This window comes from Armigeres subalbatus, chromosome 2 (genome assembly GCF_024139115.2).
Source record: "Armigeres subalbatus isolate Guangzhou_Male chromosome 2, GZ_Asu_2, whole genome shotgun sequence".
NCBI lineage: Eukaryota > Metazoa > Arthropoda > Insecta > Diptera > Culicidae > Armigeres > Armigeres subalbatus.
In genome coordinates this window covers 178,104,912-178,125,620 of record NC_085140.1, presented here as the reverse complement: position 1 = coordinate 178,125,620, position 20,709 = coordinate 178,104,912, and the positions used below count along the sequence as shown (strand labels likewise).

The 20,709-nt window shown below is 39.6% G+C and overlaps 1 protein-coding gene across 4 annotated transcripts in view; it reads left to right on the top strand.

Annotated features, from left to right (window-relative positions):
• LOC134211294 (nucleolar protein dao-5-like) overlaps positions 1–20,709 on the top strand; it is a 183,347-nt gene that overhangs the window by 21,874 nt on the left and 140,764 nt on the right. The window contains exons 3-5 of one of the 4 annotated variants that reach the window (XM_062688016.1): positions 4,255–4,968; positions 8,246–8,419; positions 15,737–16,002. In XM_062688016.1, coding sequence (XP_062544000.1) covers positions 4,255–4,968; positions 8,246–8,419; positions 15,737–15,976 — 1,128 coding nt within the window. In that variant the 3' untranslated portion in view covers positions 15,977–16,002. Of the gene's footprint in view, positions 1–4,254; positions 4,969–8,245; positions 8,420–10,157; positions 10,623–15,736; positions 16,003–20,709 lie in introns of those variants that run through there. The other 3 variants (XM_062688017.1, XM_062688019.1, XM_062688015.1) reach the window with 3 other exon arrangements.

Genomic DNA, 20,709 nt, shown 5'->3' with positions numbered 1-20,709 from the left:
GTAGTAAAACTGCTATCTTCTTCTTCTTATTGGCATTACATCTCCAACTGGGATAGAGTCGCCTCGCAGCTTAGTATTCGAGGTTTCTAAGCCAGGTTACCATTTTTGCATTCGTATATCATGATCTAGCACGATGATACTTTTATGCTCAGGAAAGTCGAGACAATTTCCAATCCGGAAATTGCCTAGACCGGCACCGGGAATCGAACCCAGCCACCTTCAGCGTGGTCTTGCTTTGTAGCCGCTCGTCTTACCGCACGACTGAGGAGGGCCGCTATCTAGGTGTGTTAAATCTTCCGACGTAACATATTATGTGACAAATGAAAGTCAAACAATGTTGCAACTCTGTTGAATATGCGTTGCAAGCCACCGATTGGTCAGCTGGACTTGGTCAGCACTAATACGCTCATCGCTGAAGACACTGGCAATTTTTTCAGCGAATAGCCCACAGAGCTCCGATGAGGTAGACGCAGTTTCACCGTTGAACTGCATTGAAGATAGCAGACCAGACTCTTTGCGCTGTTTGATGATGTAACTCCAAATATCTTTTTGGCCGCTGCTTGAACTTACGTTCAATACTGTGCGGGTAACGCAAAAAGTTCTGACGACTGACACGCTGGTATTCATGGTTGAGCCTCACGTACTGATCTCGCAGTGGTAGTGTCCGATACTTGGTAAATTGCCTCAGAGCAGTTCTCTTAACTGTCTTCAATTTTCGTAATCCGCTTGTCTGCCAGGAAGGTCGCGAAATGTTATTCAGAACTCTCTTTGGAACGCGCCTATCGATGACTTACATCATGACATGTGAGAAACCTAGAGCAGTGTCATCCACATCATGCGTATTGAGAACATTTCCCCAATCTATACTCGATAATACATCTGTAATACCTAAGTGGTCGGCTTTCTTAAAATCATATGACACGGGCGCAGTACGTTCAATGAAGTCGTGTACGTAACTGTATTTGTTCCTGATAAGTAGTGGAGGGTAATGAGCAACATTTTTGACCGGTGCGCAAGGTTCTGGAAAGATGAGGGGTGCATTGTCCTGTCTGCTTACAAAGCATTTATCCAAAATGCGAACGTTTTTATTCACAATGCTGTTAATTTGGCCAAGAGTGGCTGAGCTGTAGTTATCCAAAAGGCTGACAGCACCAGCATGCAGGATCGAATGTTCTGGATCAGGGTAAAGGAAATTTCTGCCTGTGGGATTGCTTCCAAGAAACACCAGTCAGATTGAAATCGCCCAGGACAAGCACTTCATCAGTCGGAGTGGCCGTTTCTAAGACGGCGAAGACTGACTGGCAATGAGTATCGATGAGTTGTGTGTCACGGACCAGATCAGGAGGGATATACAACGAGCATAGGAACAGTCTTCGGCCACTCATCTCGATTGATACCCAGACTTGTTCGAAACTCCTCCAAGAATCGCTTTCAACTGGTTTTGCTTTGAATCCGGAATGCACGACGATCAAGACACCGCCAGTAGACTTCCTGCTGTTGTGTTGATTCCTATCGCAACGAAATACTTCATAATCGTGCCCAAACATTTGACTGGAAAGTGTTCTGAAGTCGAGCCATCTGTTATTACTATTACGTTAAAGGAACTGGAACTGGAAATGCTGGTGTTCAGACCACCTACGTTTTGATAGTAGATGGTAATGTCTGTTGCTTTCTCATCGGGATGCAGTTGTACACTGGAATTTGAGACACTCTTAGGCGAAGCAATAGTTGGTCGCTGATTATACTTGCCAAACGTTGGAGCTCGGAAGGCCCCGTCTCCCGACTCAAACGCAGGTCCGGGACGGGAGTGGCTCGACTGCGATGAGTGGGATAGGGGCTTCCTCACTGCTTGTGTCGAATGTGCGTCCCGGTGCAGAACAGGACGGATAAACAGCCGAGGCTTGACGTTGATGTCGAGGAATGGTAACTGCAAATCGGAGGGATTTCAGACGAAGGCGAAGCTGATGGTTGATAATACTTGCCAAAAATTGGTTTCCGGAAGACACCGTCTCCCAGCTCATACGCAGGGCCGGGACGGCTGCTGGTCATTGGTAGGGATGGCTCGACTGCGATGAGTGGAATAGGGGCTTCTTCACGGCCGGTGTTAAGTGTGCGTCCCGGTGGAGAGTTGAATAAATAATCAGCTAGAGCTGGACGTTGCGTTTGGCTTGGTGCGAGTCGATGAGGTTAGATCTCGGTGACAAACTAGCAGAGCTTGAGAATGGATCGTTGATGCTAAGGACGAAAAACGGATCAGAGAGCGGATTGTTCCGTGGTGTTGTGTATTTGGCTGTGATGGAGTTCGGAAGACCTCATCTCCCAACTCAGACGCAGGACCGGGACGGCTGTTGGTCGCTTGCAGGAGGGGCTCGATTGCGTTGAGAGGGATTGAGGCTTCCTCAGAGCTAGCGGCAAGATTGCGTCCCGATGTTCGGCTTGTAATTTTTAAGTGCTGCTGACTAGATAAACTGCTGGAAGGGGAAGACGGGTGAGAGAACGGATCGTTCTGAGATGCCGTATACTTTCCTGTGCAAGCAAGGTGGAAGCCTCCTTTCCCACCACCAATCTCGTAGACTTGTAGGCTCGTAGACTCATTAGTGTCATATAGGTAACATTCGACTCAGCTTGATAAACTCAGAAAAAATGTCTGTCCGTCCTTGTGCATTAGATTAGCGGGTCAAAAATGACCCCAACTTGAATTCGCTTCCAAAAGTTCATTATCAAACCGATTCTCAATCTTTTGGAACCAAATTGAAGGTACGGATTCCGCGGATGTCGTTATCGACAGATTTTCGCAATGTGGTACTGGTATGGTATCCAGGAATCGTGTTTGAAGGAACATAGAATCTTAGGCCAATTTTTGGCGTTATTTCTTGCCTTTCGAAGGGTGATTTTGGAAATGCTCATAAATTTGCGTAGCAATAATCCCAATGTAATTTAGCTATTGTCCATTTCCATGGATCAACACAATTCCTGGTTATTTCACGGTCCGCTGTCCCTCCGGAAAACCCGGAACATCCGTAAACGTGGTTAATTCATGAAACTTATCATAGAAAAGCGCGGTTTATTCATAGTTGTCCATTTTCGAACGCTGAGTAACAAATGATTATGGTGACTAATAAGACAAAGTTATATAAGACCTTTATGGAAGCATAACAGACAGACAACCGACAACAACACAATGACAATAACAGATCTAAAATATAGAAGACAAGTAGTGTTTTACATTAATTATACAACTCACAATAATAGAAATGACTCAATAAATAATCAACGCCTAACGTACATACAAACAATACTGACATTTAAATTTACATTTTGACTAGACTTTGTCCTATGTGACTGATTTGACTGATAAAAACCACATTCCTGAAAGTTTTCAAGAGGATTATGTTAGCTGATTACCGCAGTCCGGTGTCCATTTGGTCAAAGTAGTCTAGTTTTTCCGGCATAATCACTTGTCAAAAACCCACCCCGACCATAGCAATCCAAAGGGGCAAAAAAAAAGACTTACAAAATTGAATCGGCGTGAAAAAGTACAGATCAGCCAATACTATCGGTGGCGACTACGTGGCCCAGCGGCGCAAGGATTCAGAATATCTTTTTTTTAGCTTGTCTGTTTTTGAATAAAATAGAATCTCGTGAATTGCTTTGCAAATATTCATTTATTGAAATGTAGGTATTTTTCACACCATAATCATAACTCAACTGTAAGTTGGATTAACTAGGGTTTTATTTTTTTAATTTTAGTATCAACACCGATAGGTGGATTGATCTTAGACGAGCTCGGTGGTCTAGTGGCTACCGCTTCTGCCTTATGAGCAGTAGGTTGTGGGTTCAATTCCAGGCTCGTCCCTTTCCTACTTTGTATTTCTAACTTTGATCTTTCTGTGTTTAACGTTCTACCAAAACGATTCCTACTGTTATAACCTCCCACACAATCCCAAAACCTCCCGTGGCACCTATGAGAGGTTGTAGAGCTCTCTGCATCTTTTCGTTAGGTGTCCAACTAACCAACCTTCCCCTTCCTCAGCATTCGCAAGGACGTGGCCAGGACAGATCTCGACTATTGGAGAGTGCATTGCTTCCATCTAAGAGATAGCGATTAGTCCCAAATCAATATCTGTAGGTTCGGATGAAAAGTGATGCAACTCTCATACAATAGTTTTGGCTTGTACAGCCTACGAATTTGTGCGAAATGCTCAATGCAATGCAACACCGATAGGTGGATTAATCTTGGTTTTTATCTTGCAGCCCGAAGAAAAGAAACGAAAAACTCCTGCCAAAACACCGGTAAAACCACAAACCAAAACCCCTGCGAAGACTCCCGTAAAACCCAAGCCGGCTGCATCTGAGGAATCAAGCAGCGATTCCTCGTCGGAGGAAGAAGCAACAGCTCCCGTTAAGACTCCAGTAAAAGCTACACCAGCAAAGACAGCAAAGAAAACTCCAGCCACAAAGAAACAGGCATCTTCTAGCGAAGAAAGTTCTTCTGAAGAAGAGGAAAAAAATAAAACCCCAGCCAAGTCACTAACCAAACTACCTGCCAAGGGAACGCTGGTTCCTGTAGCTAAAAAAACGGAAACGAGTGACAGCGAGTCTGACTCCGATGAATCAGTGGAAGTAAAGCCAGCAACAAAGTCAGTTCCAGTTAAAAGTACCCCTGTTGCTAAAAAAGCTCCAGTGCGGAAAGAAGAATCATCTGATAGTAGTTCAGACGATGATGAAGAGGAATCCAAACCAGCTGTAGTAAAAAAATCGGCGCCGGTAAAAACGGCCGTGGCTGGGAAGAAAGATGAATCATCGGACTATTCAAGCTCCGAAGAAGAAGCGCCAGCAGTGAAGTCAGCCAAGAGAAAAACAAATGAAGATGAGGAAGACGACGCTGAAGAGGAAGAGCAGCAACCATCTGCAAAAAAAGCAAATTATAGCAACTTTGTCAAGGCGGGTGAAGGAAATAAGAATAAGGTATGTGCAAATTTTAATACTTCGGAAAATAGACGACGCAATGAATGTGTCAACGTAAAAATTCCTCCGTAATTTAGCTAATTGTAGGATGGGACCAAAAGGTCAATAAATCATAGCCCGCGTTACAATGTTACAAATTCCTAAAATATTGTGGTTGTCGTCTGCTCCAAATATTAGGATGAATTCATCAATTTTTATTCCTTTGCAGCAAAAAAGAAACTAAGCAGGATATGAAAAAAATGAGACACACCCAATTTTTTTTACACGGTTGTAACATAATATGTTTGAACATTTCACCAAATAATACGATGTCCATGATAGTCAGGTTCTGATTTTTGATGAAAACCACGGTATTAGGCGATGCGCGGTATTAGGGCAGGTCACGGTACCTACCACCTGAATTTTCTTTGATTTTTGTGATGTTTTTCGTGGGGTGAACTCATAGTTTCATTGGCGCTAAAGGTCATATTCGACTAAAACCCAACCGTGTAAAAAAGAATCGGGTGTACCTATAATATGGGGCTGTCCGTCCATATACCATGTGGACAGGTTTTGATTAGAAATACTAGAATAAGAGATCAGCGAAGACGCCATCTTGTTTCCAATCGAATCGTCAAAAGCGGTTCCATTTCGACTTGTTTACTTTTTGCTTCCATAAGAAGCAAGCAAAAAGTTCAAGTGCTGCCAGTATAATTTAAACGATTTCAAGCAATTTCATACGTTGCCATTTCGTCAGTTTTTCACTCCGCCGGTCTCTGGTTTTAGGGTTGCAGGGTGGCCACCGAACCGGGAAAAACGGGACAAGCGGGAAAAAGACGGGAAATTGAAGTCACCGGGAAAAAAACCGGGAAAACCGGGAATTCAGAACATGAACCGGGAAAAAATAATTCTGGACAACTTACATTCAAAATTCTTCAAAATTTTTAATGAAGTTGATATAAAAGGGAAAGATTTTCACTTTAATACATATTCATTATTCAATCGCATTCTAACTAAGTTATTTGATTTTAGTACATAATGTGTGACTTATAAAAAATAAACTATTGCGAAATCGACTGTATATTTTTATTTCGATTTTAAAGACGGCTACGCAGTCTTTAATTATTGAAACAAGATGTATATTTATCCGACGTTTCGACACGGGGATGGTGTCTTCATCAGGGGAAAAATATGGTATTTGTTCCTAGTCTATTGTTTAGTCTGTTAATGTTAGACTTTGTTTGGATACCTTGAAGTATAACGCTGAGGTCGCTTTTGCAATTAGGTTTTATCAATTTCTCGGTCTACCACAATTTCTACAGTCTTTAGAATACCTTCTAATTTTTCTTCTATTTATTTTTTTTTTATTTTTTCGTGCGGTCTCAATGTTATAAATGCCAGTAAATTGCCAAAAACAAACTGCCTAAAAAGCGACTCCACTGTAAAGTGAAGTAGTCATAGGTGAACCAAGTTTACACATTGTGCTTTAGTATCTAAAAATTCATGACAATCGGTTGAGAGATTAATTTCTGATAAGTGACCTGCCCTAATTCCGCGCATTGCAATTCCTTGGATTTTATCCAAATTGGTGAATACACTCCCGGAAATAATTATAAAGCAATCGCTGATTTTACTATGTAGATTGCTTTATCCCGCGAAAGTGAAACAAACTGTTTATTCGATAAAACCTTTCCTAAAACCTATTTCTTGTGCTTAGTTTCATAGGGGCGTAACTGTATTGATCGATTTCTCTTAATCGATTTTATATTTTCTTAATAATTCAATTGTTTCAAAAGCTACAACCCTGATTATTGATTCTGGTGCAAGATACAATCATCCTTTATCACACCAAACCATTAAATCATCGCCAAACTAGCGCAATTTGCCACAATAATAAAAAGAAAATATCGACGAAGAGAAATCGATCAATACAGTTACGCCCCTATGAAACTAAGCGCGAGATTTCATACCAATCGCAATACCTCTCCATCTGCAACAATGGGTCGTATGAATAAAAAGTGGTAAGTTTGAGTTTACTACATTTTGAGTAGTAAACGTCATTTGTGGAACATGTTCGTATGAATGAAAGAGATTTTACTACACTACACATTTCGAACATACTACAAACAAATGATTTGGTATGAATAAAAGAAGAGTTTACTACTGATTTCTTGTAGTCTGCTCAAGACGTTGCTACTAATGTTTCAAATGAAGATTATTCATCAGAATCGAAGTGAATCGTAATTGTTCTTGAAAATAGAAGTCCAATTTAAGAAAAACAAATAACACAGACATATCTTTTGTTGATTACCCGCAAAAAAAAGATGAAATCATCATTGCCATCATGGGGTCTATTTTGTTTTGACGTTTCTCCGTCTAGTAAATGGTAGTAAACTGTAGTAAAGGCTAAGTTCGAATGTAGCATATGCCATAAGTTCAAAAATTGTTTCATTCATATCAAACATGTAGTTTTCTCTGTGGACTTTATTTTTGAGTGGATAATACAAGCGTTGAGTTTTGCTACTTTTTTTTCATGCGACCTAATAACAATGTTAATTTGGGTCACATTGCCCGATTGTCTTAAAATGTTCGCTTTCGCATATTTCTCAATAAAGGATCCCTAATGAAACATTAAGCTGGGCGTGTATACTATAGTGACTAGGGATCCTATAATGAGAGATATGCGAAAACGGCCATTGTAAGCCAATCGAGCATTGAGAACTGGCAAAACGTGAGCCAAATGAACGTTGTTATTTTTGCAGATTGAGACGAGGTTGAAAAGTATTGAGATAGATTTTAAGAAAAGTTTCATCGAATAAACAATTTGTTTTACTTTCGCGAGTAGAAGTAGTCTAGTTTATGTATCGTGTTTCTCTTATTTGTATTGCACTTTTATTTTAGTGATAATGCTTATTTAAACACTGTTAGTGGACATACAAACATATTCCAAATTGTTATCAAATGCAAAGTCATATACAAGCTTAAACATTCTGCGCTTCGCAAGTGCTGGAAGCGTTTGCAAACAAAAGTAACAGCGTTGCTAAATCGTCTGGAAAAGTATTTGCATATCTCTCATTATAGGATCCCTAATAATGACTATAGTTCAAATTTCGTCATTCAATTTATTTGATAAACAATTATCGGAGTTTCGTTATAACTACAATTTAATCCTTTTAGTAGCGATTCCTACTAACAATAAAATTAAAAAAAAATCATAACTAGAAGAGCCTGTTTGCCAAGTACATATGTAGCATTTTAGTATGTTTAGTCCTGTTATCAAATTTATTAAACTTTCCAGTTCTCGACACCAAACAATAAGAGCGAAACCTCATTTCAAAGCAATGGGTACAGCAGTAACAACAACACATTCACAAACAGTGATGAAAAGCGTGGAGTGAGTCGATTCCGACGAATCAAAGAGGAAAACATCCCAATCGATGATCGGTTACGAGATAATTCATTTGATGCCAAGGTAATTATCTCTAATTAAGTAACTATTTGGTTCCCTATCATGTTGCGTATTCTTAGTTTTTAGGCATTTCAAAAATGGTGTTTCTTTTATCACATTTTTATTGATTCTAAAGATTCCCTTGAGGGCCAATTTCTCACAGCTGTCAAAACATTTGGTTATTCAATCGGGTTGGGTCGCGATCCGCCCGTGGTTCGCCCCAACCTTCGCTCTGAGAAATTTGCTAGATCTAACCTATGTTTACATGTAGAAGTGTTGTTTATATGTAGTAATGATGTTGACATTTTGATTTTTTATTATTTTGCGCAAAATATGGTAAAGTATGATGATATAAGCAGAGAGAAAACCTAATTATCTCATCATGTTTATATTATGATTTCGGCAAAAAAATGTACTAAATTAATGAAATTGTGACAGTTTGATTAATGGCACTAACACTATCATATTGACTTGACCCCGGATCCTTTTGCGTTCGGTTTTGCGTCGTGCTTTAAATATTCTGTTGAATGTAACAAATCCTAAGATTTCGCTTGAAAAACTATTGAAAACAATGATTTTCATCATTAAAATTGACTGCCTTGCACCCATAGTGGTGGATCTGTACCGATAGTGACGAGTCTCATAAGAAATCAATGGATAGCACCACTATGGAAACCAACATTAATTTTCACCACCTATAAAGGAACAGTGGACCCTTTAGTGGTGCAAGTAATATTTGGTAGTTGTTGATGTTAAATAGCATTAATCTCAGTTTTGTTAGCAAATTTATTAATTTATTTATTGGCTAACATATGAAAGCAGTAAGTTTACCATAATTATCGATTTAAAAAAAAAATCTTTTGTGGATCTACTAATACCTACACTATTGGTACCATTACCCTTTTGTTGTAATATACAGTTTCCCAATCACGGTGTCTCTATGGGAAATATTATTTTATAAAAATCAGTATCTCTGAAACACCCACCACGTGAAAGTGTATAGTCTCCTATTTCGTCTAAAGTCGTGGATAAACTATGGGTTCTATCTCAGGATCTAGAACATTTTTTTTCGGTATTTTTAGTGCAAACTCCATATAAATCTTATTCACCATCAAACTCACCTCCACCAAAAATGTATGAAAAAATGACCCCCGATAGAATATTTTATAATTGCACTTACGTCAAAGAGGAAAGCCTATATACTGTCGTGTAGTGGGTGTTTCAGAGATACAGATTTTTTGAAAATAATTCTCTTTTGACGAAAACACCGCGAGGGTAACTACAGCGATAGATCCCATTCCCGAAACGCCAAAAGTAATAAAGTGAAATAGCTTTTTTACTGAGCCGCTTTTCGTAGTTTCATGATTTTTTTTTCAATAATGAAAATACACGATAGCAAAAATAATAAACATATTACTCAACATGATAGGAAAACTTTCGTGTTTCCTAGTAGGTTAGGCATGATGGACGATAGCCAAAATGGACATTCGGCATATTGTACTTTAGGTATAATCATGTCTTTAACCCTTAAAGGCGCAAGGCGATTTTTTAGAAATCGTCGGAAATATTTTTAACGTGAATAACCATTGAAATTATTAACATTAAACGTATTTTCGGTTTGTTGTTTTAAAACAACATTGCGCATTTAAGGGTTAATTAATACGCAGTTCTGTGGTACATTTTATGCCTAATGTACTTTTGACAAACAAACCTTATTCGAATGACTAATTGATATTTATGGTTTCGTTTTTACAATTTATAGAAAAACGCTCGTGGTTCGTTTGGAGAACGGGCCAATGAGATACTAAAGCACACTCGTGGTAAATCTTTCCGCCACGAGAAAACAAAGAAGAAGCGAAGTGGATATCGAGGAGGTTTCATCGATAAATCGGTCAATTCTATCAAGTTTGCAGATTAGGACGTGGAAAGTACAATAATATTAGACGTTAAAAGTGATTACATGTTCCAGCATTCTGTTAGTCATTAAACCAACACTTCATGTTGATGTATCAATGAGAAAGAATTCTAAGGTGGAAAATCCATATTTTGTAACGTTCATATATGGGTAAAAGGATTTCACTACTTATTACATTTGGTTTTCTTCTCCACCTTAGTATTCATCTCACTGATGTTGAATGTTCTTTTATACAATTTACTGCTAAACATAAATAAAGTCAATCATTATTTTTATTACATCAAACTGAATTGACCTATGTTTAGAAAAGTATATGTTATACGTGTTTTTTTTTCGTATATATCACAGTCCTTAACGTTATCTTTATCATATTAAATACGTGTAAATGCGTGTGCAATGATTTGCGATGAAAGTATCTGTAAAGTAGGCAAAACAAGCAGAAATAATGCTTAGTACAGGGGTTAGACAAAAAGTTTGAAATAGACAAAATGTTGTTGAAATTCAAATCAGCACAACTTTGCGTAGAATAATCAGATTTTGGTAAAACCGGAACCATCAGAAGTGGACACACCTAGTACTCCTCTGTATTCTACACTTGGTCCTATGCACCCGTCTCTCGAATACTCCGAGAGGTTGCAAGTCCTCCTCGAGCATGATCCTAGTTTCATGTCCGTAGAGGACTACCAGCCTTATGAGCGTTTTGCACATGACGTATTTGGTGCGGGTGTGAATCTTTTTTGATCGCATTTTCTTCTAGAGCCTGTAGTAGTCCCAACTTCCACAGACGATGCGCCTTCGTAATTCACGATTAACATTATTATCAGCCATTAGCAAGGATCCAAGGTAGACGAATTCATCGACTACCTCAAAAGAACCCCGTCTATCGTAACACTGCTTCTCTTTGTCTTCGATGCATTCACCACCAGTCCAACTTATGTTGCTTCACGTTTCAGGCGGGTGTACAGTTCTGCCGCGAAACAAATAAATTGACATGATCTGTTGAAAATCGTACCCCGACTGTTACACCCGGCTCTCCGCATGACACCAATGTTGAACCACTGGAACGAAAGTCCGCCACCTTGTCTTAGTCCCCAGCGCGATTCGAACGAACTGGAGTGTTCGTCCGATATCTTTACACAGTTTTACACACCATCCACCTTTGTTTTGATTAGTCTGGTAAGCTTCCCAGGAAATCTGTTCTGGTCCATAATTTTCCATAGCTCTACACGGTCAATACTGTCGTGACAATGTTCTGGGATATCACTTTATAGGCGGCATTAAAGATGGTGAGCCAGCTTTTCCGAGCTCATCTTGATGAGCACAGCAGTGATACCATCATTACCAGCTGCTTTATTGGGTGGCATCCTTAACTTCCTTCAAGGTGGGGGCTGGTTGGCTTCCATTGTCCATTGAACCACAGATAACAAATATTTAGGCTGGTATACCATACGTGTGTAAATATCCGCAATCGTTGATTCAAATGCAACGAACATTTGGAAGAACGCGATTGGCAATTGTTTGGAGACGGCGTGATGATCATTTCTGTATAAAACGCAGCCCAAATACAGCATGAGCATGAGCATGATTGACCGCCCACGGTTGCTACTCCGTTATTGCCAGGTCAGCTGTAGTTACACAGAGAACCAACAGATGAAGTTTGGGACTAACATCATCTTCATTGTGTAAGAACTGGTGACCCAAATATAAGCAATACCAGCGCCGGCCGTGTCCGAATGCAGGTCAAGTAGGGAATTGGTAGGAAATTGTTGACGTGATACTCGCTTTGATAGAAGCCGACGAGTCATCTGCACTTCCACGAGAAATCGCTGGGATGTTGGATATATGGGGTAGGGAGTGTGGCAGGGTTCGTTTTGGTAAACGGTGTGCCGTGTATAGCGTGTAGTTTGATCGATGAAAACAAATAAAAAAACACAATAAAAAAAATTATTAAAGGCCGCACAAAGCAGAACAAAATTTCGGTGATCGGCTGATCGTTCTGCTTACCGCACAAAGCAGAACAAAACTTTGATGACCGGCCGATCGTTCTGCTTATTGAAGAAAACATGTGTGGACGCGATTTAAACTTTCACTTTTCAATAAATTTACTCACACGCACGAAGCAGAACAAAATTTTGGTTACCGGCCGATCGTTCTGCATACCGCACAAAGCAGAACAAAATTTCGATGACCGGCCGATCGTTCTGCTTACTGAAAAAAACACGTCTGGACGCGATCTTCGATCGTTCTACGTCCAATACAAAATACGAACAGATCTGCACTGAACTGATTTTTTTCACTATCCAATTTACTCGCCCACTCAGTATCATAAATTTTGATATCCGCGCGACCGTACTGCGTCCAACACAAAACACGAACAAACTTGCACACCTGTATAAAACGCAGCCCAAATACAACTGTCAAACGTATTGACTGCGTTAGACGGTTATCAGTTGCGTTCGTATGTATTTCCGCAATCAGTTGAGTAGATGCCAGTGGTGAGTCAACGTAACCCATGCAACCAGAAGTTCAGATTTTACTTAAATTTACTCTTAACCGAACTAATTGGTTCATTATGGTTCACATCAAGTTCCAAGCATCCTTAACGGAACTTTAAAGTTCACTTAAAGTTCCGTTACATACAAAAAAATACTTAAAATGAGAGCTGATTAAGCCAGAATAGCCCTTCTTGTCCGAACTTTTGGTTGCTTGGGAAATCATGTCACAAGTTTACACATGATTTTCAATAAAATTTGTTCTAGCTTAAATATCTGTTATCTGTGGTTGAACTGACGTCGTCATCTCCGTCATCTGACTTTCACTATCAGCGCCATTTAAGTGTTCCTAGTAGTGCTGCTTCCACCTTTCGATCACTACACAATCGTCCTTCAAGATGCTCCCATCCTCATATCTGCAAATCTCGGCTCGCTGCACGAAGCCTTTGCGGGATGCGTTGAGCTTCTGATAAAAGTTGCGTGTTTCTTGAGAGCGGCGCAGCTGTTCCATCTCCTTACATTCCGCTTCTTCCAGGCGGTGTTTCTTCAACAGAAAAACGTGGGTCTGCTGTCTCCGCTTCCGTCTATAGCGTTCCACATTCTGCCGGGTCCCTTGTTGCAGTGCGACCGCCCGCGCTGCGTCCTTCTCCTCCAGAATATGTCTGCATTTTTCGTCGAATCAATCGTTCCGTCGGTTTCGTCCCACATACCCAACGTTGTTCTCTCAGTGTTGTTAATGGCTGCTTCAACTGTAATCTTGCAATCCCATAGAGCTCACCCTCTTCCGGAAACGCTGTCTCGAGATGCTGCGCGTTTGCAGTGGCGACATCAGGTTTCTTCAGTCGCTCTAGGTTGTACCGCGGCTCGATTTGTGATTCTGTCTGCAGTGTCGATCTCCAGGTGTACCGATAAGGAAGTCTGTATTGGAAGTAGGTGCTGCAAATGGCCATATTCTTGGAGGCGAGCGTTCAAATCTCCTATGATGATTTTGACATCGTGGCATGGACAGTTGTCGTACTCACGTTCCAACTGCGCGTAGAATGCGTCCTTATCATCATCAGTGCTTCCGGAATGTGTGCTATGGACGTTGATTATGCTTTTGAAGAACCGGCCTTCGATCCTCAACATGCCATTCTCTTATTGATCGGTCACCACCCAATCACGCGCCTTTGCCCTGCTCGTGTGTATTGCCATAGCTCTTGCCAGCTCTTGTAGATGGTATGATTACTTCTAAACATTCGTTTAGTTAGTTTAGTAGACATTAGTTACGTGGCATAATCATATCAGTATCGTCGGCGAAACCACGAACTTGGTAAAAATCGTACCATTCGTGTCAATTCCTGGCCTTCGTATTACTCCCTCTTTTGCGATGTTGAATAGCAGGCACAAAAGACCATCACCTTGCCGTAACCCTCTGTGCGTTTCAAAGGGACTCGAGAATGCCCCTGAAACTTGAACTACGCTCATCATCCGATCCATCGTCACCTTGATGAACCGTATCAGTTTATCCGGAAATCCGTGTTCATGCATGAGCCGCCATGGGGCCGTAAACATATTACGTAAGCACTTTTGGGGGAAGGGGGGTTGGACAGGTCAGGTCAATATCTTATACGCTCCATATGAATAAAAAATCATTCGCATGAAAAAAATCTTACAGGGGGAAGGGAGGGTCGAAAAACCCAGAAAAATTGCTTACGTAATAAGTGTACGACCCCTATAGCTGGTCCAATATATAATCTAATATGAAGAAATAAATGCGGCGGAAAAATTCGGTCAACCAATTCCAGAGCTGGGGTAGGTTGGCCGAGTTTGTTAATATAAATGAAACACATCAAATGAATCAGTGGGCTATACTTATTATTTTGATATAGGGGAAGGTGGTCGGTTGTCGGCACCCTTTTGTTTTTGGTCTATAACTTTCGTCCAAATACACAATGTAGTGATATTTGCATACCAATGGAAGCCAATAGGCATAAGCTTAACAATTTTGTTAAGCGTTGATTTTATGCCATTTCTAAAAAGGTGGTAGGTTGTCGGCACCCTAAAAAACACTCAAAATTATAAACTATGAAGTGGGAGCGTTAAGACTGGAAATATCAAGATTTATTGTGTCAATAGCAATGAAACTTATTACATTTAAGTACATTATACACATTTTATCAAGATTTCAAAAATTGTTAGTTTTGCTGACAACTTGGCTTATAGCCTGAAATTTGGCAATAAACTGATGATTTCACTTGATAATCAAATGGGTGCCGATCTCTGTGTTGAACTTAATCCTAGAATTAAAAAAACACAAAGTTTTAAAAAAAATGGGTGCCGACAACCGAAATAAGTAACCTTTTTGAGAAATGAAAATAACAGTTGAATTGTGACCGCTACGGTGGCATTCAATTATGAATCATGCGCTCATCATTTCGATAGTTTTAGTTCGGTTTATAACACTAAGCAAATGACTAAAAAAATTAGGAGTGGGTTTTCACTTGACAAAAAAGTGTTTTATCTGTGAAACGAAGATAAGACTTCCATATGCTTCGGAAACGGTCACAACAAGATCGTGCTCAAGATTTTTTTTATGTACAGGTTATCCGACTTCGTCAGTAGATGGGAATAACCAGCGCGAGGGGGGGGGGGGGGTAAACATACATTTCCAGTGCAAAACGTAAACAAACGAGCATAAATTTCATACCAAAATCCAAGATGGCTGAGTTGGGGATATTGACAAGTCGGATAACCTGTACTTAAAAAAAATCTTGATCGTGCTTACATAGCACACGTATGGCAAATGTCAAAAGCTACGACGGGGTGCCGACAACCGACCACCTTCCCCTACAACAGTTTATTGGCCTTCTACTGTGATCTATAATTTGTTGATGTGAGAAATAGGAAAGTGTTTTTTCCCATTTTAGCATAAGTATTTCTCTTCTTCTACAGGAGCTGCACTCTATGTCCGTCACATGTTCAGTCTCAACCAGTGGAAAAGATGAACTCAATTCAATGGAATCCTCATACCGCAGTGCTGTTTTGAACAAACCATATCGTTTGAAAAACAAAAGCTTTTGGCTATGTTTCCAATGCATTATATTCAACTGCAAATCGCGTAAAATTTGTACTGTTTGCGGTGAGATGAAAAGGATTGCAAATAAAAAGCAACGATATACGAAGTCTCAATAATCATACATTGCGTTCGTTTTGTTGAACATTTATACGAAAAAATGCGAATAGACGTTTTATTAGCTTCATAAGCAATATCACACTAGCAAAGTTATTGTTTTTAATGTGTGTTTCCAATATTACAAATATGTCCAAAATTACTGGCTGGCAGCAGGGTTGTAAATATTCGGCAGCATTGGATGAAGGTGAGGGTTTTCAAATTCATGTTTTGATTTTCTTCTTTGAAATTATCCTCACATTCCCGAAAAAGGAGAAGAGCAAGCAGACCTCACATCACCCACTGCGCCACGAATATGAAATTCACTACCGTAAATTGTACACATTACTCTAATACTAAACACTTGTGGCACAACTTGTACTATGGTACGAACACCTCTAGTGTGTCATTAGTATAACCACAGACAAACAGACGTAACAGCTTGAACAATTTCCGCAAAAATCCATTGCTCAACTTCTCTAACACCATCTTGCGAGCATGTTACACGAAACCATGTTTCTTATGAAGGCGCTGGAGCGAAATGTCAAACTCGAAGGATTATGACGCTAGCGCCTCTAGTTGTGAAAAGCGCAATCAACCAAATTTAAATTGATCGTTAAATTCATGGTCGATGGTAATTTCTCAAGTGTTACGTCTGTTTGTCTGTGGTATAACTTTCATCTACTCGCAGTGACAGAGTAAAATTGTATTGCCGTTTAATTTTTCAATGGCTCTACATTCCAACTGGAACTCGGTCTGCTTTGTATTCGATGAGCATTTCCTCAGTTTTAAATTGAAAGTTTTTCCACAGACAAACAGACGTAACACTAGAGAAATTACCATCGACTCTGACTTCAACGATCAATTTGAATTTGATTGATTGAGCGTTTCACAACTAGAGGCGCTAGCGTCGAAATCCTTCGAGTTTGACATTTCACTCCCGCGCCTTCTGGTGACAATCACCCTTATTCTTGTTTACGGACGAACGATACTTTCGAACGAATGCGATTCGTTCGAACGGTTTCACCATTTGATTTTGCTGGCGTAAACGGGAATGCGCTTCAACTTTCGTTCGAAAGCACGTTCGTACGTAAACAAGAATATGGGTGAATGTCATACGAAACATTGTTTCGTGTAACATGTTTACAAGATGGTATTAAAGGAGATGAGAGATGGATTTTTTAGAAAAATGTTCAAGGTTGGGTTGCAGAGTAAATCACGTAGAGTGTTCTCACTTTTATATACTATCTGCAATCCCTGTCGTCGAAGTGCAGACGACAGGGATTGCAGATAGTATATAAAAGAAAATAAGAAATAATTGCTTATACTGAAAGTAACATCACGTTTTCACAAATTTCTCGTGAAGGTCGTGAAGCCAGATTTGCTTTCATTCTCTCCGCTGGTCTCTATATAAACATCGTTTCTGGCATTCGCTCTTTTGCACTATCCCGAGCGCTCCCAGCTCAAATATTAGGATAATTATTAGCATATTCAAAAATAATAATTGAAAATATTGCGTAATATATTTAGGGGAAACCGCCAAATGTTGAACGGCTAATTTTGTCGTCTATTGTAGAACTCTCATAAGAAATGCACGTACGTTCAACAATAGGCGAAGAAATTAGCCGTTCAACATTTGGCAAATTACCCTAAATGATTTTCGTGGTAATGGCCTTTCTGGGTAGTGGGGTATTCGGGGTAGTGGTCATTCGGGGTAGTGACCTATCGGGGTACTGGCGTTCGGGGTAGTGACATTCGGGGCAGTGACATTTGGGTTAGTGTCATAGAACCGTTGTAAACGTACTCATATATTTTTAGAGCTTAATAAGCAACGTAACGGAACGGGTTTTTACAAAAATAACTGTTTTCATAGCAGTTTTCACACGAACTTTAAACTGAACGTGATTAGTCAAATTACTTCCAAATTAGCTAAAATTTTAGGAGGATTATTAAAATAGCAAATATGGTCGTTTAAGCATAGGGGAGCGGAAAAGTCAAAATTTCAATCACCCTAATGTTCACACCGGATGTGCGAAGTTCTCCAAATCATTCTAAAGTTTAGACGAATTGGTATACCAAGACAACTGGGCTCGATACAAAGCCAATAGCAAACCATGATGTCCATACAACCTCGGCCATGTGCATGATTTACGATCTAGATACATACACTCCCGGCCAAAAGTTTGGGTTCACCCTCGAAAAATATAGACAAAAGTTTTTGGCCGTATTTTTGCCGTCTTACATCGGATTTCGAGTATTGTTAGCTCAGTACATAGATAATGAGTGGATCTTGGATCGTAGGTGTTTGAACGATTTTTTAAAAATGTTTATCTACTAAAATATTACCATAAGACACACATTTTTCTTAAATTTCATAAATTCTAAATAAATTTCGGGTCAATTCAATTTTAGCCGAATTTTGCCTGAAGTACAGTTTTTGACCTTTTGTTTGGAAACTTATTTGTATTTTTCCTAATTTGTAATGTTTATTCAAATTGAGCATACGCATGATTTACCACCCACAGTTGCTACTCCGTTATGGCTAGGTTAGCTGTAATTACACAGAGAACCAACAGATGAAGTTTGGGACTAACATCATCTTCAATCTGTAAGAACTGGTGACCCAAAAATAAGCAATACCAGCCGTGTCCGAATGCAGGTCAATTAAGGAATAGGTAGGAAACTGTTGACGTGATGCTCGCTTTGATAGAAGCCGACGAGTCATCTGCACTTCCACGAGAAATCGCTGGGATGTTGGATATATGGGGCAGGGAGTGTGTGCAGGGTTCGTTTTGGTAAACGGTCTGCCGTGTATAGCGTGTAGTTAGATTTAAATAAAAAAAAAACGAAAAAACGCTAATAATTTTTATTTTTGACCGCACTACACAACTGGATGCGAACTAAATTTTCTCTTTCTGATCAATTTACTCACCCGCACAATGTAGAACAAAATTTCGATGACCAGCCAATTGTTTCGCTTTCCGCACAAAGCAGAAGTGAATTTCGATGACCGACTGATCGCTCTGCTTACTGGAGAAACACGACTGGACAAGAAATAAACTTTCACTTTCTGATTTATTTACTCACCCGCGCAAAGCAGAACAAAATTACGGCCGATCCGCTTACTGGAGAAACACGACTGGACAAGAGATAAACTATCACTCTCTCAATCAATACGCAAATTCCTTTATCAACAAACAAAAATCAACACGGCACATAATGAACGTTCACATCAGGGCTTTCGTACTGAATACCAGTACAGAGATTTTCATTTTTATTGAGAGAGGTAACTCGATATTTAAATTTTGCTCTCTCCCGCTTTCATAGAAAACATAAACAATGAAAGGAATTTCGCCAAATTTTCACGGATTTTTATTTCATGAAAGCGCGACAAACTATCGTAAACAAGCTGTTTCTTCTTCAATAATGTCACTTCTAACTCGAAAATCAGGAGCAATATAATCAGTTTATCGACTAGTCATCGTTATTTGCCCAGATCTATTGGGACTATTCAGAAATTTTGATTTCAAAACAAAGCAACATTCCCATCATGACTCTGTAATGTTTATTCGAATTGCTACATAAAGAATAACCTTCCTACTGCATAGCATAGCATAGTTACGTTGTACTTCGTGGACTGGACATTGGATTGATAAAAATCACAAAAGCATGAGGATTACTACTCCTGGTCACACCCATCTTCACCGTAACTTAGGAGGGGAAGGAAGTAGTACTTACTTAACGAGAGGCCCCCGACTCAGCGACACCCTCATAAGTACCACGGAATTGGATATTGGGGAAGGTATTCGTTGGGTCTGGATTTGCCTCTAGCCGACAATGTGACCGTAGTAGATCTTACTCCGTAACACACCAGGTAAAGGTGTCTCCCCAGTGTTAAGGGACCATAAATATTAACTTTCCTACTGTGCCCAAAAACTCACTCTAATGATGTTCGGGTCACATTAACTCGAATTTGACATAGCAATATCTCAGATATTTCTCGGCCAAATTCACATGTTAAGTTCCAGAACGGTGTGAAGGGTTTAGATCATCGTATTTGATCATTTTTAAATAAAAAATCATACGCATGGAATTAAAAAGCTTGTATGGATTTTTTATTCATTAAATAAAATAAAAAACAATGCTATACTCAATAACTACAATATGCACTATACAAATGCATTAACATGAAATCAAATTAATTATTTTTTATCCCAAAAGTATTTTTCAAAAATCTTGTAGATTGGATAGATGATTCGTTATGTCATAAACATGATCATTTTTTTCATTATATTCAATTTTTATGACCTGACCTGACCTGAACTATACGATCTGCTTCACTCACTTGTTCCACTGTATCTTATTAAGAATGTGAGGGAAGTTCTTCAAATTACTATTAGAAAGTAAATTAATATAAAACGAGCATAAAAAAGTGTCATCTTAATTAACGATTTAAAAATAAAACTATTTTCTCACCGACCCATAGTCAATAGAAACGCAGTGATGATGACGAAGGCGTGGATGATAACAATGATCGGTTTGGTGGCAACTGGCGAAACTGTGTTGACTTGAAAAGTGAACCGGCCACAGACATAAGTGTGGAGAATCAGGTACCTTTTCCATTACGAGTTATATACCTTCCTTTGCTCACACGACTTCCTCTGCGTCTCATTCATAGGCACAGCCAGCGTGATCGCAAAGTCCTCGACAAAACTCTCAGACCGAGCATCGTATGACGACTGCTCGCGCAACGGAG